Genomic DNA, 15,729 nt, shown 5'->3' on the forward strand with positions numbered 1-15,729 from the left:
TTCGAGGTCAATGTGAAAATAAGTAAAAGCTGTCTTTTTTCAGAAAAAGTCTTTAAATAAAATAACATCCAGGTGAAGAGTCTGTTTTAGTGTGACAAAATTAAGACTGGTATTTGAAACATACTGTTAAAAATCCTTTGAAACTTCATTCTTGTTACCACGTTCAAACATTTCTGTTATGATGGACAAGTGAAATATGCTCTAATAACTGTACTTTCAACACCCAGCAGAAGGCAGGCAGCTCTCCTGTCTGGGCAACTACGCTTCACTGCAATATTGCAAACCTACTTTAAGAACTACCCAGTTCTCAGACATTAGTTCATTTGAGACATTGCTTTCTGTATCCCCTCGTGCCAATTAAATAATGAATCCTTTCAACAGCAATTTATAAAATATTAAAAACTAAAGTTTCACTTTTACCTTAAAGTTATCATAAAAAACAAACTAATTTGCAAAAGAAGAAGGTCATAACTGCCTGAAAAGGAAACACAGCTTTGCTAAGACTTAAGAATTGGGGGAAAGAGGGCACAATTAAAGCCTTATACTAATAATATTAATAGACTTGCACTCTTTGTTCAACTCAAAACTAATACAAATGCTAATTTTCAGGAGGGAAGACTTACTACATAAATTAGTTTCAACAGAGGATCTCTAAGACCTTGCACCTACTGGTCCTATATACCCTGAAGGAGCTAAAAGCCTTTGTGAAGAAGTAAGCTGATTTTCTATTTTAAAACTCTTTTCTGAAATCATTAAAGCAATACAAGAAGATGTCTCATACAATACTATGAAGGAGGCAAAGAGATCCTCTCTAACACAGGGTCATCAAAGTCACACTCCAAGAAACTTTTAAGCAACAGCTCACTCACTTCATAAATCGGACTACCTCCTGCCTCAGCACTGCTTCTTTCCATTAATGATATGTGATCACCAGTACTGTAGCACATAAAAAACCCTCATACACCCCAAATTATTTATTTTCACAGTGTGGAAGTATGACAGAGCACCCTGCTCTTCCCATTCTACAGAAAGAAATGTATAATGAGAGACAATAACCACAAAATATTCCAGTTGAAAAATCACTTTCAAAACAATTCTCAGTAATTTTACTCTTAACTCTCCTTTTGCCTGTTACTTTAATACTTAATTAAGTATCTCTCTGGTCTTGAGACTAATCCTAGAAAGTTTTAAGTCCATACACAGCTACTCCCCATACAGTTTTCTGGCTAGGGTAGGCACTTGTAAATGTTTCAGAGATTGCATTTCATATAATGATAGGCCTTTCAGATAAGATGTCTGCAAATACACTAATAACCACAAAATGATTACAAAATGCCCTTAAGTAGACACAATGAATTTTTCCTTGTACTTACAAAATAAAATCTACTTAGTGACTCGGACTTCTACAAACAGGTTCAGATTCCTCCTGCCCCTCCACACATGCAGAAGAAAGAATCATGCATGAAACAGTCAAGGGAAAACACAACTACCACTAAGTGTGTGGGATTACTCTCATCCTAATTTTATCAGATTCAGTATTGTATGCTCTTCTCCCTGTTGATATCTCAGAGTGGCTCAAATACAATTCCTTAAAAATGTATTACTTGTAGTAAATAGTTTAGAAAGAATTTTATGCATTTTGGAAAAGGCTACTCAAGCAAAGTCCACCCTTTCAAACCAGAAGCACAGCTCAGACTTTTGGAGTATTTCAAAAGCATTAACCTTTAAACCAAACAGCAACCTATGTGTCAAATGTGCAGTCATCTCCATTAGTTAGGCTGTTTCTAAGAAATAGCTTAAGATTCTTCTACGAAAAAAGCTCTGTGTTTGCATTTCCTCCTGGATGAAACACTATTTACAAGAAGTATTTGATGTCTCAAGCAGTGCCAACACAGAGGACACAACTCCTTTCACACACAGTCAGGGTCCTGCTCCCCTTACACAACTCCTTTGAGAGCTGCCTCATCCTCCATCAGACACAGCAGCTCTTATTATCAGTTAATTCATACAAACATCATCATCTACAGTTTCTTTTGGTCTATAATGTACCCTCTGAAGTCCAAATAAAAGAGGTGGTAATAGTTTTCCTACAAAATGCTCCCACCTGTGCCTTCAGCCCTTGAAGGTATCTCAGTATAGCTAAGCATCTAGTTGGGACTGATTTTCCTCCAGTTTTTATTTTACATTCATAGTAAACGTGGTGCTCAGCTGTTTCCTAAACACCACAAGCGTCTCACTCATTGCCTGCATATCTAAATATTGTTCAACAGCCATCCAGGTTACGCTGCTTCTGGAGCACCAGACTGTGATGCTGCTTTCCGGATGGGAGCACGCTGGTTTGCTCCGTTAGGTAAGGACACTGAGCAGTTACACACACTGTTTTATTTTAAAATGCTGTACAAGCATTAACTAATCTGTGAGGGGGGTAAGCATTACTCTCTCCTATTTTACAGATGAAGAAACAGACAGTTTAAGTGACTTGCCCCAGGCCACACAGCACAGCAGCGGACAGCTGGGATTACCGTGGCGCTCCATCCCGGTGTCCCCACTCAGCCCCACTGGGTTGCTCACCTTGCCCTGCCAGCAGAAAACCCGAGGTTCCTGCCTGGCCAAAGGAGAGACCTTTCCTTGGTCAGGCCCCTCAGCAAAGAAAGGGCCTCCTGGAAAAAAGGCTCATTCACCCAACTGGAGGGCAAGCTCAGGGTTTCGTGTTTTAAACTTGCCACTGCGCACCCTAAAAGCCTCCAACATCACTCACTGAATTTTAAAATGCACAGTAACTAGTGAGAAACAAGTCACTCTACAAACTACAGGGGGTTTTTATTAATTGAGACCCCCGTAAAAATATCAGTAGAATAAGAGAGGCTCCACAGTCTCCTCCTCTTACTACCCCGTGGTTTAAGCTTCTTAGAGCCTTTTAAGACGGATTGAACCAGAGGCTGTTGTCCAACTTTGTCACATCCAATAATCTGAGCAAAGTCTGACATGGCTTTCAGGTGAACCCGCATAGTTCCTATTTACATGTCTCAGCTAAACCACTTGGAAAGACAGTTCAGCCCCACAGACCAGCCAAGAGCCTCCAGGACTGTTTTCCAGAACTGCCCAAAGGAAAAGGTATTTGAACCAGAAATCAGGATATGTAGATTTTCTCTACACAGCAGCATTTGAATATTTACAGGCAGTAAGATCTCTTTACATTTAGATCACTCCTTCGCAGCTCCCTTATTAGTCTGAAAGGACTTGACTAGATTTCCTACATCACGATTAGTCATTCTTAAGAAGCAGCCCTCTGCTTGCTACAAATACACGGGTAGAGGAGAAAATAATTGGGGAACACATTTCATACTGTTGAAATGAAGTCCACCGAAGCCAGATTTTACACGACATGACAACGTACTAATGCCAAACTGACACAAATTCTCATCTATGCGTTTTGGCTTTAATGGGTTAATTAGCTTGGCTGGATACAAATTTTAATTATCTGAGTTTGACATTAATGTCCTTGGAGTGTTGTCTATAAGGATTTGGGGAATCATAGACATTATTTTAGTTACTTCTGGAAACTGTGTGCTACACTGGGATTTAAATAGTAAGAACAGACAAGAATAGTGAGAACAGGTTGATCTATTTTGAAAAGTCAGACTTTGTGAAACAGGACAAACTGAGATGAAGCTGAAGCCTAGTGTACCTCACTAGGTTCTGTTAGTCTTCAGGGTAGTCTCATGAATATAACAGAAAAAACACATGAAAGTTAGGAAATAATCTTCTTTGAGGATAGGTGATAGGACACAAATTTTACGTTAAGTATAACAAAGAATTCTATATGCAACTGAGATTTAGAGTCAGGATCTTCTCGTTGCCTAACACAATTTCTAAAGTAAAAGGTAACCAGCCTTAATACAGACAGTGTTGATACAGGGAACAACCACCTACCTCAGTCACTGACTCAGTTCCTCCAGAGCAAGAACCTGGAGGTACAACCTGAAGGCAGGACTTCAACAGCTGCCATTTTCCACCATGGAAATGCCACCATCCCACTCCAGGTGCAGAAGGATGAGACCCACAGAACATCATTTTGCATGCAGAATCCAATCAGCAATTTCTAGCCCAATTATTATTGACCCCTGAACCAAACAAGAATGCCCATCACTGCAGCCTGTTAACAGACCATGTTAATGTTACTGAGGCTGGAGGTGAAGCATCACACAAACCAATGCACATGTTCCACTCCTGAATTCTTTTGGAGATGGAAGGTATTTCCCTGCAAAAGTACAGCACTACAGCACAATTACAAGTACTATTAATGGGTTGAGTTACAGTGTGCTATTTGAAGTGCATTACTTATTTTCTTGCTTTCAAGGGTCTGCATAAGTAGATCAATCATCTGAGGATTTTTAAATGTATTTCAATAAATATATGTTTAATAAGCAACAGAATTTTTTGTAGCCAATCATTTCCCAACAAATTACCACAGGTTACTTGAAACAAGTAAGATCTGCAGTTCTGCATAAAGCAGCATCTACTAAAAGCTTTTCAAAAAACCCTTCTCTGCTCTTCTATTCTTTTCTGTTCTTTCTTCCAGAAATGGATTTAAGAGTTAAAAGAGAATCCTGATGGCTTTTTGTGTATATGGATTTAAGCTCTCTTTGTGCTCGCAACAAGACACATAAATTCATTCCTTAAAACAGCAACTGCACTAGTCTTTTAAAATGCAATGCAATCCTTTGTGCAGGAACTCTGCACCATTTAAAGACAATCTTCATTCTGTTTTCCATGTTCCCTTGGTATCAAAACCAAAGTCATTTGGATTTTCTTCCGTAACAATTTGTATAGGCAATTTGGCCTTAGGAACACTGAGTAAATGCACCACATTTCTCTCTTAGGTTCACACACCTATGTAATTGCTAGCATTATGTGAATACATATGAATTCCTCCTAAATGAAGAAGGGTGGCATTCAGACAACTCCTCTGTTGTCCACTAAGAACTACGAAAAGGTAGGGGTTTCTCTGGATCACAACTTAGAGAAAGGAGTCTTTGCTTCTTACTTTCTTCCACTGTGTTCTGGTTAAAATACCCAGGCCATGGTCCTGTGAGAAACCAAACACCTCCTGGGAACTGCAGAGCAAATTTAGAGCACTTAGCACTCCACCGAATCAGCTCCTAACTTAACAAGGGTAAGGAAGGAACTGAGGGAGGTTATCAAACTAAACAAGTGATAACCACGAAAAATGGTTAAAAAGAATTTCAAAAGCACAGTGAGACAGAATTTTCTGGCATGCAGGAAAAAGAGCAGAAAAATGATTTTGGTTTTGTTTTTTGTTTTCATAAAGAAAAGCAATGGCTAAATTTCTTTGTAACACTGCCTGCACTTTTTGTTCTTTACCCCCAAAAATGTGAGTAAGCAAGTTGTGCTACGTTCTTTAGAATATTAAGGAAGTTATTTTCACCCTTGGATGAAACACTGAAACCTCTAAAGGCCTCACTCATTCACAGATGGGAAATGGAAAGCCTTCCTATCATGTATTTTGGAGACAATATCCTTTTTTTCTGGAAATGCTGATAAGGAACAAATTCAAACTGGTCCTCATCCTCCCGGATCATCTTATTAAAAACAATGGTATCTTTAAACCCTGTGTACCAAGCTATCGGTCAATTTTGATTGACACAAATATTTGTATTAAAGGTTACATACTGCAATTTACAATTGGGTACTATCACAATAGTGTATGTTAATGTAATCAGTATTTTCATTTCATGAATTCATTTGCAGCATGACACTGCAAGGGTATTCTTACATATACTGAAGACACAATTGCTAAGTAGTTCAACAATTCTCCTTTAAGTGGGATTTTTTTTTTTATCTGATAAATTTTTAACACAATAAAACCACTCCTAGTTCTGTGTGCATGGTTTAATTTCCCACCTTTTAAAGTGTTTAGACACTTGGAATACCTAGCATACTGAATTAATCCACAAATATTTACAAGAAAAATCTATTTAATTTTTTTCTGTAGTAACTACCACAGGGACTATTGTAATGAAAAATTTCCCATCTTAAAGAATTAATGCGATTACTGATATAGAGAAAAAATGTAATTTATATCATCACAAACACGTAAAAGATATAATCCCATATTCACAAAAAGAATCTTTATTCCCTCTTTGAATACTGAGACAATACAGTCTTGCCTTGAGGAGAAGAGAAATATTATGAAGTACCTTAAGCAAGATAATTGTAGGATAAAAAACCTACAATTGCATTATTGTTGTGCTAAACTGTGACATACTTAAAAAGCTAATTTCTTTTATTTTAATGGAATTTGGTGTGCATGTCCTTTAATCTACTTCACTATTTCTTCACATTTTTACACACAAACATCTGTGTAAAGTGTTTCTTTCCCGTTATCTGTACTACCTGGTTTGTCAAACTGCAATGATTTTAAAACAATTAAAAATATACTTGGCAATTCCATAAACTTCATCAGATTTATTAACAGTTTGGGGAATAATGTAACCTCTAAAATGTCAAAAAGAATGCACAGCAAATTAAAGATCTACTGCAACTCAAATATTATTCAAGAAGACATGATCAATATTTTATGTAAAAGTAACATTTGACATGAGTGACTGTCCCAAATTTTAGCAAATACATTTCAACCAATCACAGTGCTGAACAGTTTGCATCTAAATCAAAAGCTAAGCAAACAAAAATGTATCCCCAAAATACAGCTTTCTGCAGCTATGTCAGCTAAAATGCATTCAAAATTCAGTACAGCCACCCTTCAATTATTCCTTTCAATTAAATAAATTTTAACCAAGAAATTAATCTGCTGTGGCTGGGCATTTCTCTATTCCACAGAAGCAAACATTTTTTTCACTCATTCTCCTTTAAAAAGCAAATTTAACATAACTACTAAGACAAAAAGGATGACCTAATTAGTGCTAAGTAATATTTAAAGCTTTTATATATAGTACACTCTTACTGATACCCCTAACTTCCAAGGCTTTATACTCACTGATATTGTTTGATTTATCTGGCACTACTGCTGCTTAAGCATGCAAATTCATATTCTCCATTCTTGCATGCATCCAACACACACAGAAGGAATATAACTGTGAAGAAAATGTCCTGTGAGCCTTGATTAAATTAACTGTTGGGGCACTGATGTGCTCAAAGGCCAGTGGGGCCAGAGGTCTCCAATGGGCAGACCCACGTCAGATTAGTCAAAGGCAGTAACGAAAACTCCCCAGAACCAGCGAGAAAGAAATTCAGAACTGAGTTAGAGGAATCTCTTACCCTTTTCTACCTAAGAGCCAGTCCCAGTAGAAAACTTAAACCCTGAACAGATGCTCTCCCACTTCTCACCATTCAGGAGAGTGAGACACGAGATATAACATGCAATGAAAATGTGTGTCTCATATTTACTTCCTTATAACTCCTAATTTCTGGTAAAGCACTGAATTACTAGTGCTGTACTAGTTAAGTTCATCTCAGTTATCCGAACAGATTTGACTAGCTACTTATGAAAAAAACACCCATCTAAATTAAATAGAGTAGTATTAGATAAAAAAAAAAATGTAGGTCACTGAAGAAGCAAACCATCAACAAATATTGCCAGCTTTACTTCGGCATGAGCCTTTCTTTGCTCTGCTCAGACCCCAATTCCTATATATCAAAGCCTTTAAGCACACACTGGCCTTAAGCATGTGCTTAAAAAGCTTTGCTGTGTGAGGACCTTCCTCCTGGCACGCAGGACGTTGGGGACTGCTCGCAGTGTAATCCCCTGCACCGAGCGTGCCCTCCTTTCCAGTGTGTGTGACCTACTCACGGATTTTATGTCCAAAACAAAAAGATTATGTACTGAAAATCAAATCACGTTGTGTCAACGTAATGGTAATGCCCAATATACCCTGTAAACTGTGAAGAGCCTCTGCTCACAAAATGCCAGTGAAATCAGAAGTCATACCTGTGAAAATAACTCCAGTGCAATAAATACACAAAAGAGACTCAAAACGAACACTTGCCAAACATCAGTCTTGCACATTTGTGCCACCAGCAGCCAATTCATATTAAACAGTAGTGGCCTACAGGTCTTTCACATACTTTTCTCCTAATTAGAACAAACTAATAAAATCTCCAATATTCTTCTCTAAGTTGCATTCATTTAGCGTGAAAATGGTTTAAAGAGTTTAAGTCGTGTTTTTTAAGGGAGAAAAGTGTATCTAGGAAAGAAGTATCTTTTTTTCAGAATCATATGTACTAATAATCATCCCAAACTGAAAACAGTCCTCTAAAAAAAAAAAGTTTTTAGTTAATATCAGTGTTTTGGAGCCTCCCACTGGCAGCCATCACACAGCTGAAGTGAACTATCAGCTGAATGGAGGCTTTATATCCAGCACCAATGTCTATTTTGCTTTAAAAGAAATTAGTATTTCTGAGTTTCTATTTTAAATGTAATTTAAAAGATCATAAAGGAAAGAATCCAGCATTTATTGTGTGTCTCCCAGCAGAATACTTAATGTTCAAACATCTACTATGCAAAGGTCAAATGATTTCACTGAATGTAACAGTGACAAAAATATTCTGCAGCACTGAACAAAATATCAGATGACCAAGGAAAAAGATGTGGATCTGAGATCTCACAAGAGTTACAATAAATAATGTAGATTCAGTTCAGTAAGAAAGAAAATTGCAAAGTTGTGCCATGAGAACCAGATTAAGAAAGATAATAGGTAAAATTATACAAATCACACACTTCTGGCAGTGCTCTTCATAAAGGAATATGATAAAGAAATACAGTAAATGAATTTTTATAAAACAACTCCAACTTTTCTTACACAAATACTGCCTGCACAAAATCGAAAAAAAAAAAAACCTGTTCAGATGGGGAAGCTCCAGGGTGTTGTGCTGCAGGCAGCAACATGGATAGCTGAAGTCAAACAAAAATTCAGTGTAAATAGCTGTGGTAGTTGTAAAATACAAGGGGCAAAGCTGCAGTGAGCACTCACTAAGGAATGAGACAGATTACAGGTAAAACCAATATGAAAAAAATCAACTCAAATGCTTATCTGAAACAAACAGCAATGGCTAATAGGCACCCATTTATTTTCCGTTTTGTTGTGCTTTTCCTTCTTTGACATTTACATCAAATATTTTAGGCTCTCATTCTTTCTAACATAAAGAGATTGCAAAGTGTGCCATGTAGCACTTGCTGGTAGTCCTGGCTCTTCAAAGCCAAGATCTCACCACCAGCTAAAAAGAGCTGGAAACAAACCCAGGAACTGCCTGTCTGTCTCTGTGATGTGCTGCTCTGCAAGATGAATTTGGTGGTGATCAACTGCACTTGAACTGGGCAGATCCAGTGGATCTCTCCACACCAATGGACAGGAGCATCAAGGGCAAGAGGCAGAAATGCAGCTGAGCAGCACGTGAGGAAAAAAACCCAGCAACCAGGAGGAAGGTTATGTACAGAGGGAGGAGAAAGCTGGAAAATTATACAGACAAAATAGGACAACCAAAACAGAGGACAAGGCAGTAAAGAAATAAGAAACTTCATAAGGGAACAGAATATAGGGGATAAGGTAACTAAGAACAAAAGCACTACACGGTGTCCACTTTCTGGAAGAGAACACAGCATTTGTCACATTAAAGGAAAGTGAAAGGTGCTTTTTAGTTTGGTTTGGCTTTTCTAGTTAGAAGTATTCAATCAACTCTCAAGTAAAGATGGAAAATAAGGTGCTAAATTGATATTACACCTGAATGAGACTCCTGTTTGTGATTTCACAAAAAAACCTGAACAGCATAGATGTCACTAATTTTATATATTAATACAAAGATACATCATCTTGACTATTAAATTGTGTTCAGAAGCATACATACGTTTTTTTCTGTGCTCAACCAGCTCAATAGCCTGCTTTGCTGAGCATTTTGAAAACCAGTTGTCCCCAAGCAGAACAGTGACCTCATTGGTGTGGACAAGCTTTCCTGGCATGAAGGCAAGAGGACCAAAAGGTACCTGTCAAAGACACAGAAGAAACTGCTGAAAATCACTAATGAAAATAAAATGTAGACAGTCATACATGTCTTTGTTTTTCTTTAAAAAAAGTAAAATACAGAATTTAAAAGAAAATTCTGTAGAAGTTACTTAATGACTAACTCTTCAGAAATATTCAAATAACCATATCCATTTGAATTTAGTATTGTACTTACAAAATCTTAAAAGTTGTATTTCACCAGACAAGTTTTTTGTGACATAAAACTATAGTATAGTTGAATGCTTGCATGGAAAACAAATTCACTTACTGCAAACACATAAACCTTGATAATACAAATATTATCATTTCAGTTACATATTTGCTACATGCAGACTACATTAATTTCCTAATAAAAGCCAGATTAGGTTTGTCAACATTTTTAAAATACTTGAACAGGTATGGACAACTCAGAGTTGCTTTTCTCAGTATCTGTCTTGCTAATAGTAAGTACCTACAGACTCCAGTGTAAGTCTGTGGGGCTACTAGCAGGACCACAGACAGTGCTTAATGTCACTCTGCTGTGTTATCCAACAGATTACAGACCTCAGCCTCCCAGTGATGCTCCAGCATCACTCCTCCTGTAACAGCTCTCCAGGCACAAGGACAATAGATAAAATCAGAACACTTCAGGCAGGAGTACACTGGTGAAACACACATTTTACAACTTTACAGGTGCTTCTTAAAACGTGTTGGCCCCATTTTAACAGGTATTGTAATGTACAGGGCACTGGTTTTATGACTTAAGACACCTTCTACCAGCCACAGTTTACAGACAGTGCTTGGGCAAGTCCTGTGGCTGAGGAGGAGCTTTGGCCACCCTCATCCCTGTCCCCTGCACCATTCCCTGGCACCCTGACTCTCAGGTCTACTGCCACCTGCCTGGCTGCCTTTGGGCTTCCAGCAAAGAGATTAGGAGACCAAAATAAAATTAAATTTAAAATAGGTGAGGCAAAAGTTAAGAACCACATCCACGTCAAGTTTTCTCTTTCTTAGGGTAAAAAGAGATCTGTTTCAGACAGTTTGTATCAGCCCCTTCTACTTTATTCCTCTGCCTCCTTTTTTATTTCCTTACAGCCACTTGCTTTCTCATCATGTTTGTGCTGAAGCAGAGCACTTGGCCTAGTGGGTCTGTCTCCTTGGAAAGCAATCTTCCCTAGCTTCAGCATCCAGGAGGGTACCAACACTTGAAACAGTTCTCCAGCAGGCAGGACCCTGATGTTCGGACTGTGCAGAAAGTGTTTTTCCTACACATGTACCCTCCCTGACTTGGTTTTAAAGTAGCAGACTGCACCACTTGCCTGTTCACTCTTTCCTCAAAATGATGAAAGCAAAATTGAAAACACATGAAAATATTTGGCTAACAGGATAGGAACTATTTATATACATTTAAAATAACAGATGTGAGTTGACATTGCTGCTTTAACTAGGAATAAGCCCTATCAAGCTTTTTTTTAAAAATAAGGGGGGTTCTGTGCTTTGAAACAAAACAATCTTTTTGCTTTACATCATGTGGCCACACATACATACATGATAAATGGACTACACACATAAAATCCAGAGCTGTATCATCAGCACAGGAAAGGGAAACGCTCCCTTTTGCCACATGCTAAGTGTAATCCAACGCCTCCTTACTAACAACCCAACTCTGTATCTGAGCCAGACTGCCAAGGAAGACAGCACTCAGGCACTGTGTGCTGAAATCTGCCACTCAGTTATGTACAGGACAACTTCCCTCCCTTCAAAGATGTATCTCGAATTGAACCTGAGAAGGGAAGAGGGAAAAACAACAGAGAGAGAAACCGGTCTGTACAAAATTCTGGTGAGCTCAAGCCAACAGGGCAAATTTTACACAGGGAGCTGTGTAGTTGTTAGGGAAGATTCAAAGCACCAGAAAAGATCGCTATGTCAATAGGAGGATTGGTGGGACAAAAATTAGCAGCACCTTTTTATGTAAAAATCAATGTTCTAGGGTTTATTTCCATGAATCAGGAAATACTACGGCCACTTTCTTCTCAGGAAATGACTAAGTACCGTAATTCAGTCATAATTATAGTTTTCTATACAATAGATTTACATATCAAACATGTCAGGTTTTGTGTTAAGCGTTTATGTCATCAGCTCTCAGTTGTCAGTAACACTGTAATTTATAATGGATTTCAAAGAAAAGAGAAAGAAACAAAAGCAAAGGTTTAACTATTATCATAATAAATGTAACATTACTAAGTACCAACACCTCACCACCAGTGCAAGCACCCCATTACTAACAGTTCTAGCCCATTTTCTTGTGTGACCTCTACATTTTACATACCATGATATCATAGGACAGTTTGTCAGGCAATGTATGGAGTCGTTCCTGAAGAGCTTCATAATCGCTCTCCACCTTCTTCCTGTTTGAAAAATTTAGATTGATTCAATTTCAGAGATAAAGCACAAAGTTAATGTTTTTTCTGCTAGTAAATCAACAACACACAAGAAAAATAAACTAAAAAAAAATTTACTCTTAAACGCATGCAGTTGATAGATTAATAACTTATTTATAAAAGACACGGGATGACAAACATAATAGCTGGATTATTTTATAATAATGTGTATTAAGATAGGTACATGATTCTTTTAGCTTGTGCATGTCTCTTTCTGAATTTGAACTTTCCGCGGTGCAAAGAATCATTTTTTTTCACTAGGATCTGGCATATCTCACTCCATGTTAAAATTCAAGTTATAACACCACCAACATCTAGAAAAATAACTGAAAATCCAGTTTATACTATATAAGAGGCAAATTCTTCAAAGTGTCCGTTGTAATAAAGAGCTCATGACCTCAGTTTGAGCTGAATCAATCGGCAGCATTTTAATTAATTCTGATTTTCACATGAACTTCATGTTCCTACCAAGAGTCAACACGCCTGAAAGATGGCTCGACCACCAGGATTCTGTCGCATCTTCAGCCCCTGACAAGGGACAAAACAGGTGAGGAGCGTCCCTTCTGCTGCTTCTCTATCCAAAATGTAAATAAGGCTCACAGCACATGTTGCTACCCAGGAGAGAAATGGCTTGGGGAACTGAGACAAAGTATTCCCAGGGCAGACACCTGGTTCTTCACAGGACTTTGCAAGATACAGCATTTCTGTGGCTGCAGGGATTTTCCTTTGTGTGCAAAACAACCAACCACCCTCCCTCCAAAAAAAGCCTTATTTTGTGAAAACATTCTTAAACACTTAAATTTGTCTGGAAAAAATCTCTTAATGGACCACTGCCATTCTGAAGATGGTCAGAAATCAGCTCTTGCATGAAGTAGCTGGCATATAAATGTCAGGTTTGATGATATTGTTTACTTGTACTTCAAAATAGTAAACATATATATGGTAGTAAATACTGCAATAAAAGGCAACTGAAAGCACAGAGCAGCACACTTAACAACGCTGACCCAAGATGCAAATTACAGGTTTTCTGAGGATGATTCAGGAAAGCAATCTATAAATGTGCTGAAAAATGAATGTCATAGTTGATAACACAACTCTCAAAATATTACCATCGATTTTCTCAGATTCATAAGCTGAGTGAAATCTTTTTCAGCATTCGTTATGAAAAATTATCTGATACTCTTATATTTTGACTCATTTGCCTCACAGTTTAACTTAGGTGTAATCATCCTACTTTATACCTATTTAAAGTTGCTGAACTCGTCCTGAAAAAGAATTAATTTAGACTTTTATGCCATTTGGACATTAAAACCATACTCCACATAAGTGATTTACAAAAGATGCTTGCTACTGCTTTGCTCTGACAGCAGATTTCTCCCAGACATTTTAGGCAAGTTTCTCTGTCCACTGCCCATATTAGACTGGAAATGTAATTCACTTCCTTCAAAGGGGAAGGACAAACTCATGAATCTTAACAAAATTTCCTGAGATGTTTTGGGGGAGGAAGGAACATAATGACAACTTGGTATCACCAATAACAATCAATTACTTAATGCTATTTACAGAGTCCAGCCTTTGCCTCAGAGAGGTCTGGATCTGAGAAATGGACTCCAACCAGTCACTGAAAAACAAACACAATCCTGTCCCATGTCTCAAATGCAGAGAGAAGACTCCATGCGAAGAGAATGGCATGAAAACTCCCCCATTCGCAGCAGGATTAAACATTCCCGTCATTTCATGGCTGAAAGTCACTCATTTCTTCATTAATCTGAAAAGAAGACACTGCCTTTAATGTCTGACTGCTGCCCAGTACTGAATAATCTAAAAATCAGGACAAATCAGGTGCCACGCTGCTTTAGAGAGCAAAGCATTCTGCTTTTTCAGTGGGACTGCTGCCCTTTGCTGAGCAAAGCTCAACCACAGGAATATCTAAAAGCAGGGCCACATCCTGAACTGGACCACCAAGATAAAATTAAAATTAATCCTTTTAATTAATTGGCCTGAAACAGCATTACTTAAGGAAGGAAGCTGACCTCCCTCTTCCCCTATAGCTGATGGTCTCACAGGCTCTGGGGTGTGCCAGTGCTACGCTCTGCCCCAGGAAATGAAGAACTAAAGTGAACAGGGAGGAATAATCCTGGGACTACAGCTATGAACATGTCCCAGGGAAATGCATCTCTAGATATTTAATCCCATACCAGACCCATTATTGGATTCATGGCTTTAGAAATATACTTCAAGAAGTGCACTGAAAAAATTAAAAAGAAAATAATTTAATGGAAATATATTGAAGCTGAGCATTTTAAAACCCTATTGTTATTCACCCAATTCTATTTAACATTCTTCTGTGTCACTGACTACTTAAAAGGTCTTCTATGAACAAATTACTCAGTTGAAACAAGAGCACTCAGCTCTTGCACAATCAAGACCTAAATAAGGGTAATAAATTTTAAATAATTTTTTATAAAGTGAAGATTGTATGTATGCTGTGCAAACTGCTTTTCTATATGAAAGATATCAGTAAGTTAGGTTGTTCTTTAGACATTCTGTGCCCAAAGCCCCCAAGTTCACGGGGTCGTGGCCAGACTTTGCATAAAAGCAAACACAGGAGGCAACTCCTCCTTCCACAGCCAAGCCTCCCAGCCCACTCCACAAACCTCTGCCATTTTAGAAGAGGAAATAATTGTCACAACTTTCCAAACTTTTAAAAATCTGCTGAAATTCCAAGGTTATGTCTGAAAAATATTGTCTCTCAGTGAAGGAATGTCCCTGCAGAATTTCACATGGGACCAAACAGGTACAGACACTGCAAAGCTCCTGAGAAAGTGCTGGAGATACTCTGCCTGCCTTCACCACAGCAGCACCAGTAGGCACTTCAATAATATTTCCCTTATTGAAAATTAATGCAGCCTCTGAATTTTAAGCATAAATGAAACATATTAGTTTTAGATTATTTTTGCGAGCCAATAGTCAGAATTTAATATGATGATGTGTATAGATTGCCTTGATTTTTTTTCCCCTCTTATCCAGGGCTTGCAGCCTATGTGCATTTAAACTAAAAACATTTGATATACACTAAATATAAATTATTTGCTTGGAGATCTTTCAGGCATGAAGAAAAAGCCTCTTAAAATAAATTTAAAATATTATATGCTTGATGGTGTATAACCAAAGGTTTAATCTCACCACTAAAGGGGCAGTTGCTGTGATTCTGCAATAACCCTGCAGACAATAATCAAGACAGCTCCTGTTGTTCTCTCAGTAAAATCATG

At 37.9% G+C, this 15,729-nt stretch overlaps 1 protein-coding gene across 1 annotated transcript in view; it reads right to left on the minus strand.

Moving 5' to 3' along the window:
• The window catches only part of URI1 (URI1 prefoldin like chaperone), a 41,355-nt gene that overhangs the window by 13,533 nt on the left and 12,093 nt on the right, over positions 1-15,729 (minus strand). Inside the window, exons 3-4 of the mRNA XM_050311147.1 lie at positions 12,346-12,424; positions 9,883-10,018 (exon numbers count right to left, since the gene is read on the minus strand). Coding sequence (XP_050167104.1) covers positions 9,883-10,018; positions 12,346-12,424 — 215 coding nt within the window. The remainder of the gene's footprint in view (positions 1-9,882; positions 10,019-12,345; positions 12,425-15,729) is intronic.

Source organism: Myiozetetes cayanensis, unplaced genomic scaffold (genome assembly GCF_022539395.1).
Source record: "Myiozetetes cayanensis isolate MyiCay16 unplaced genomic scaffold, myiCay2020 scf16, whole genome shotgun sequence".
NCBI lineage: Eukaryota > Metazoa > Chordata > Aves > Passeriformes > Tyrannidae > Myiozetetes > Myiozetetes cayanensis.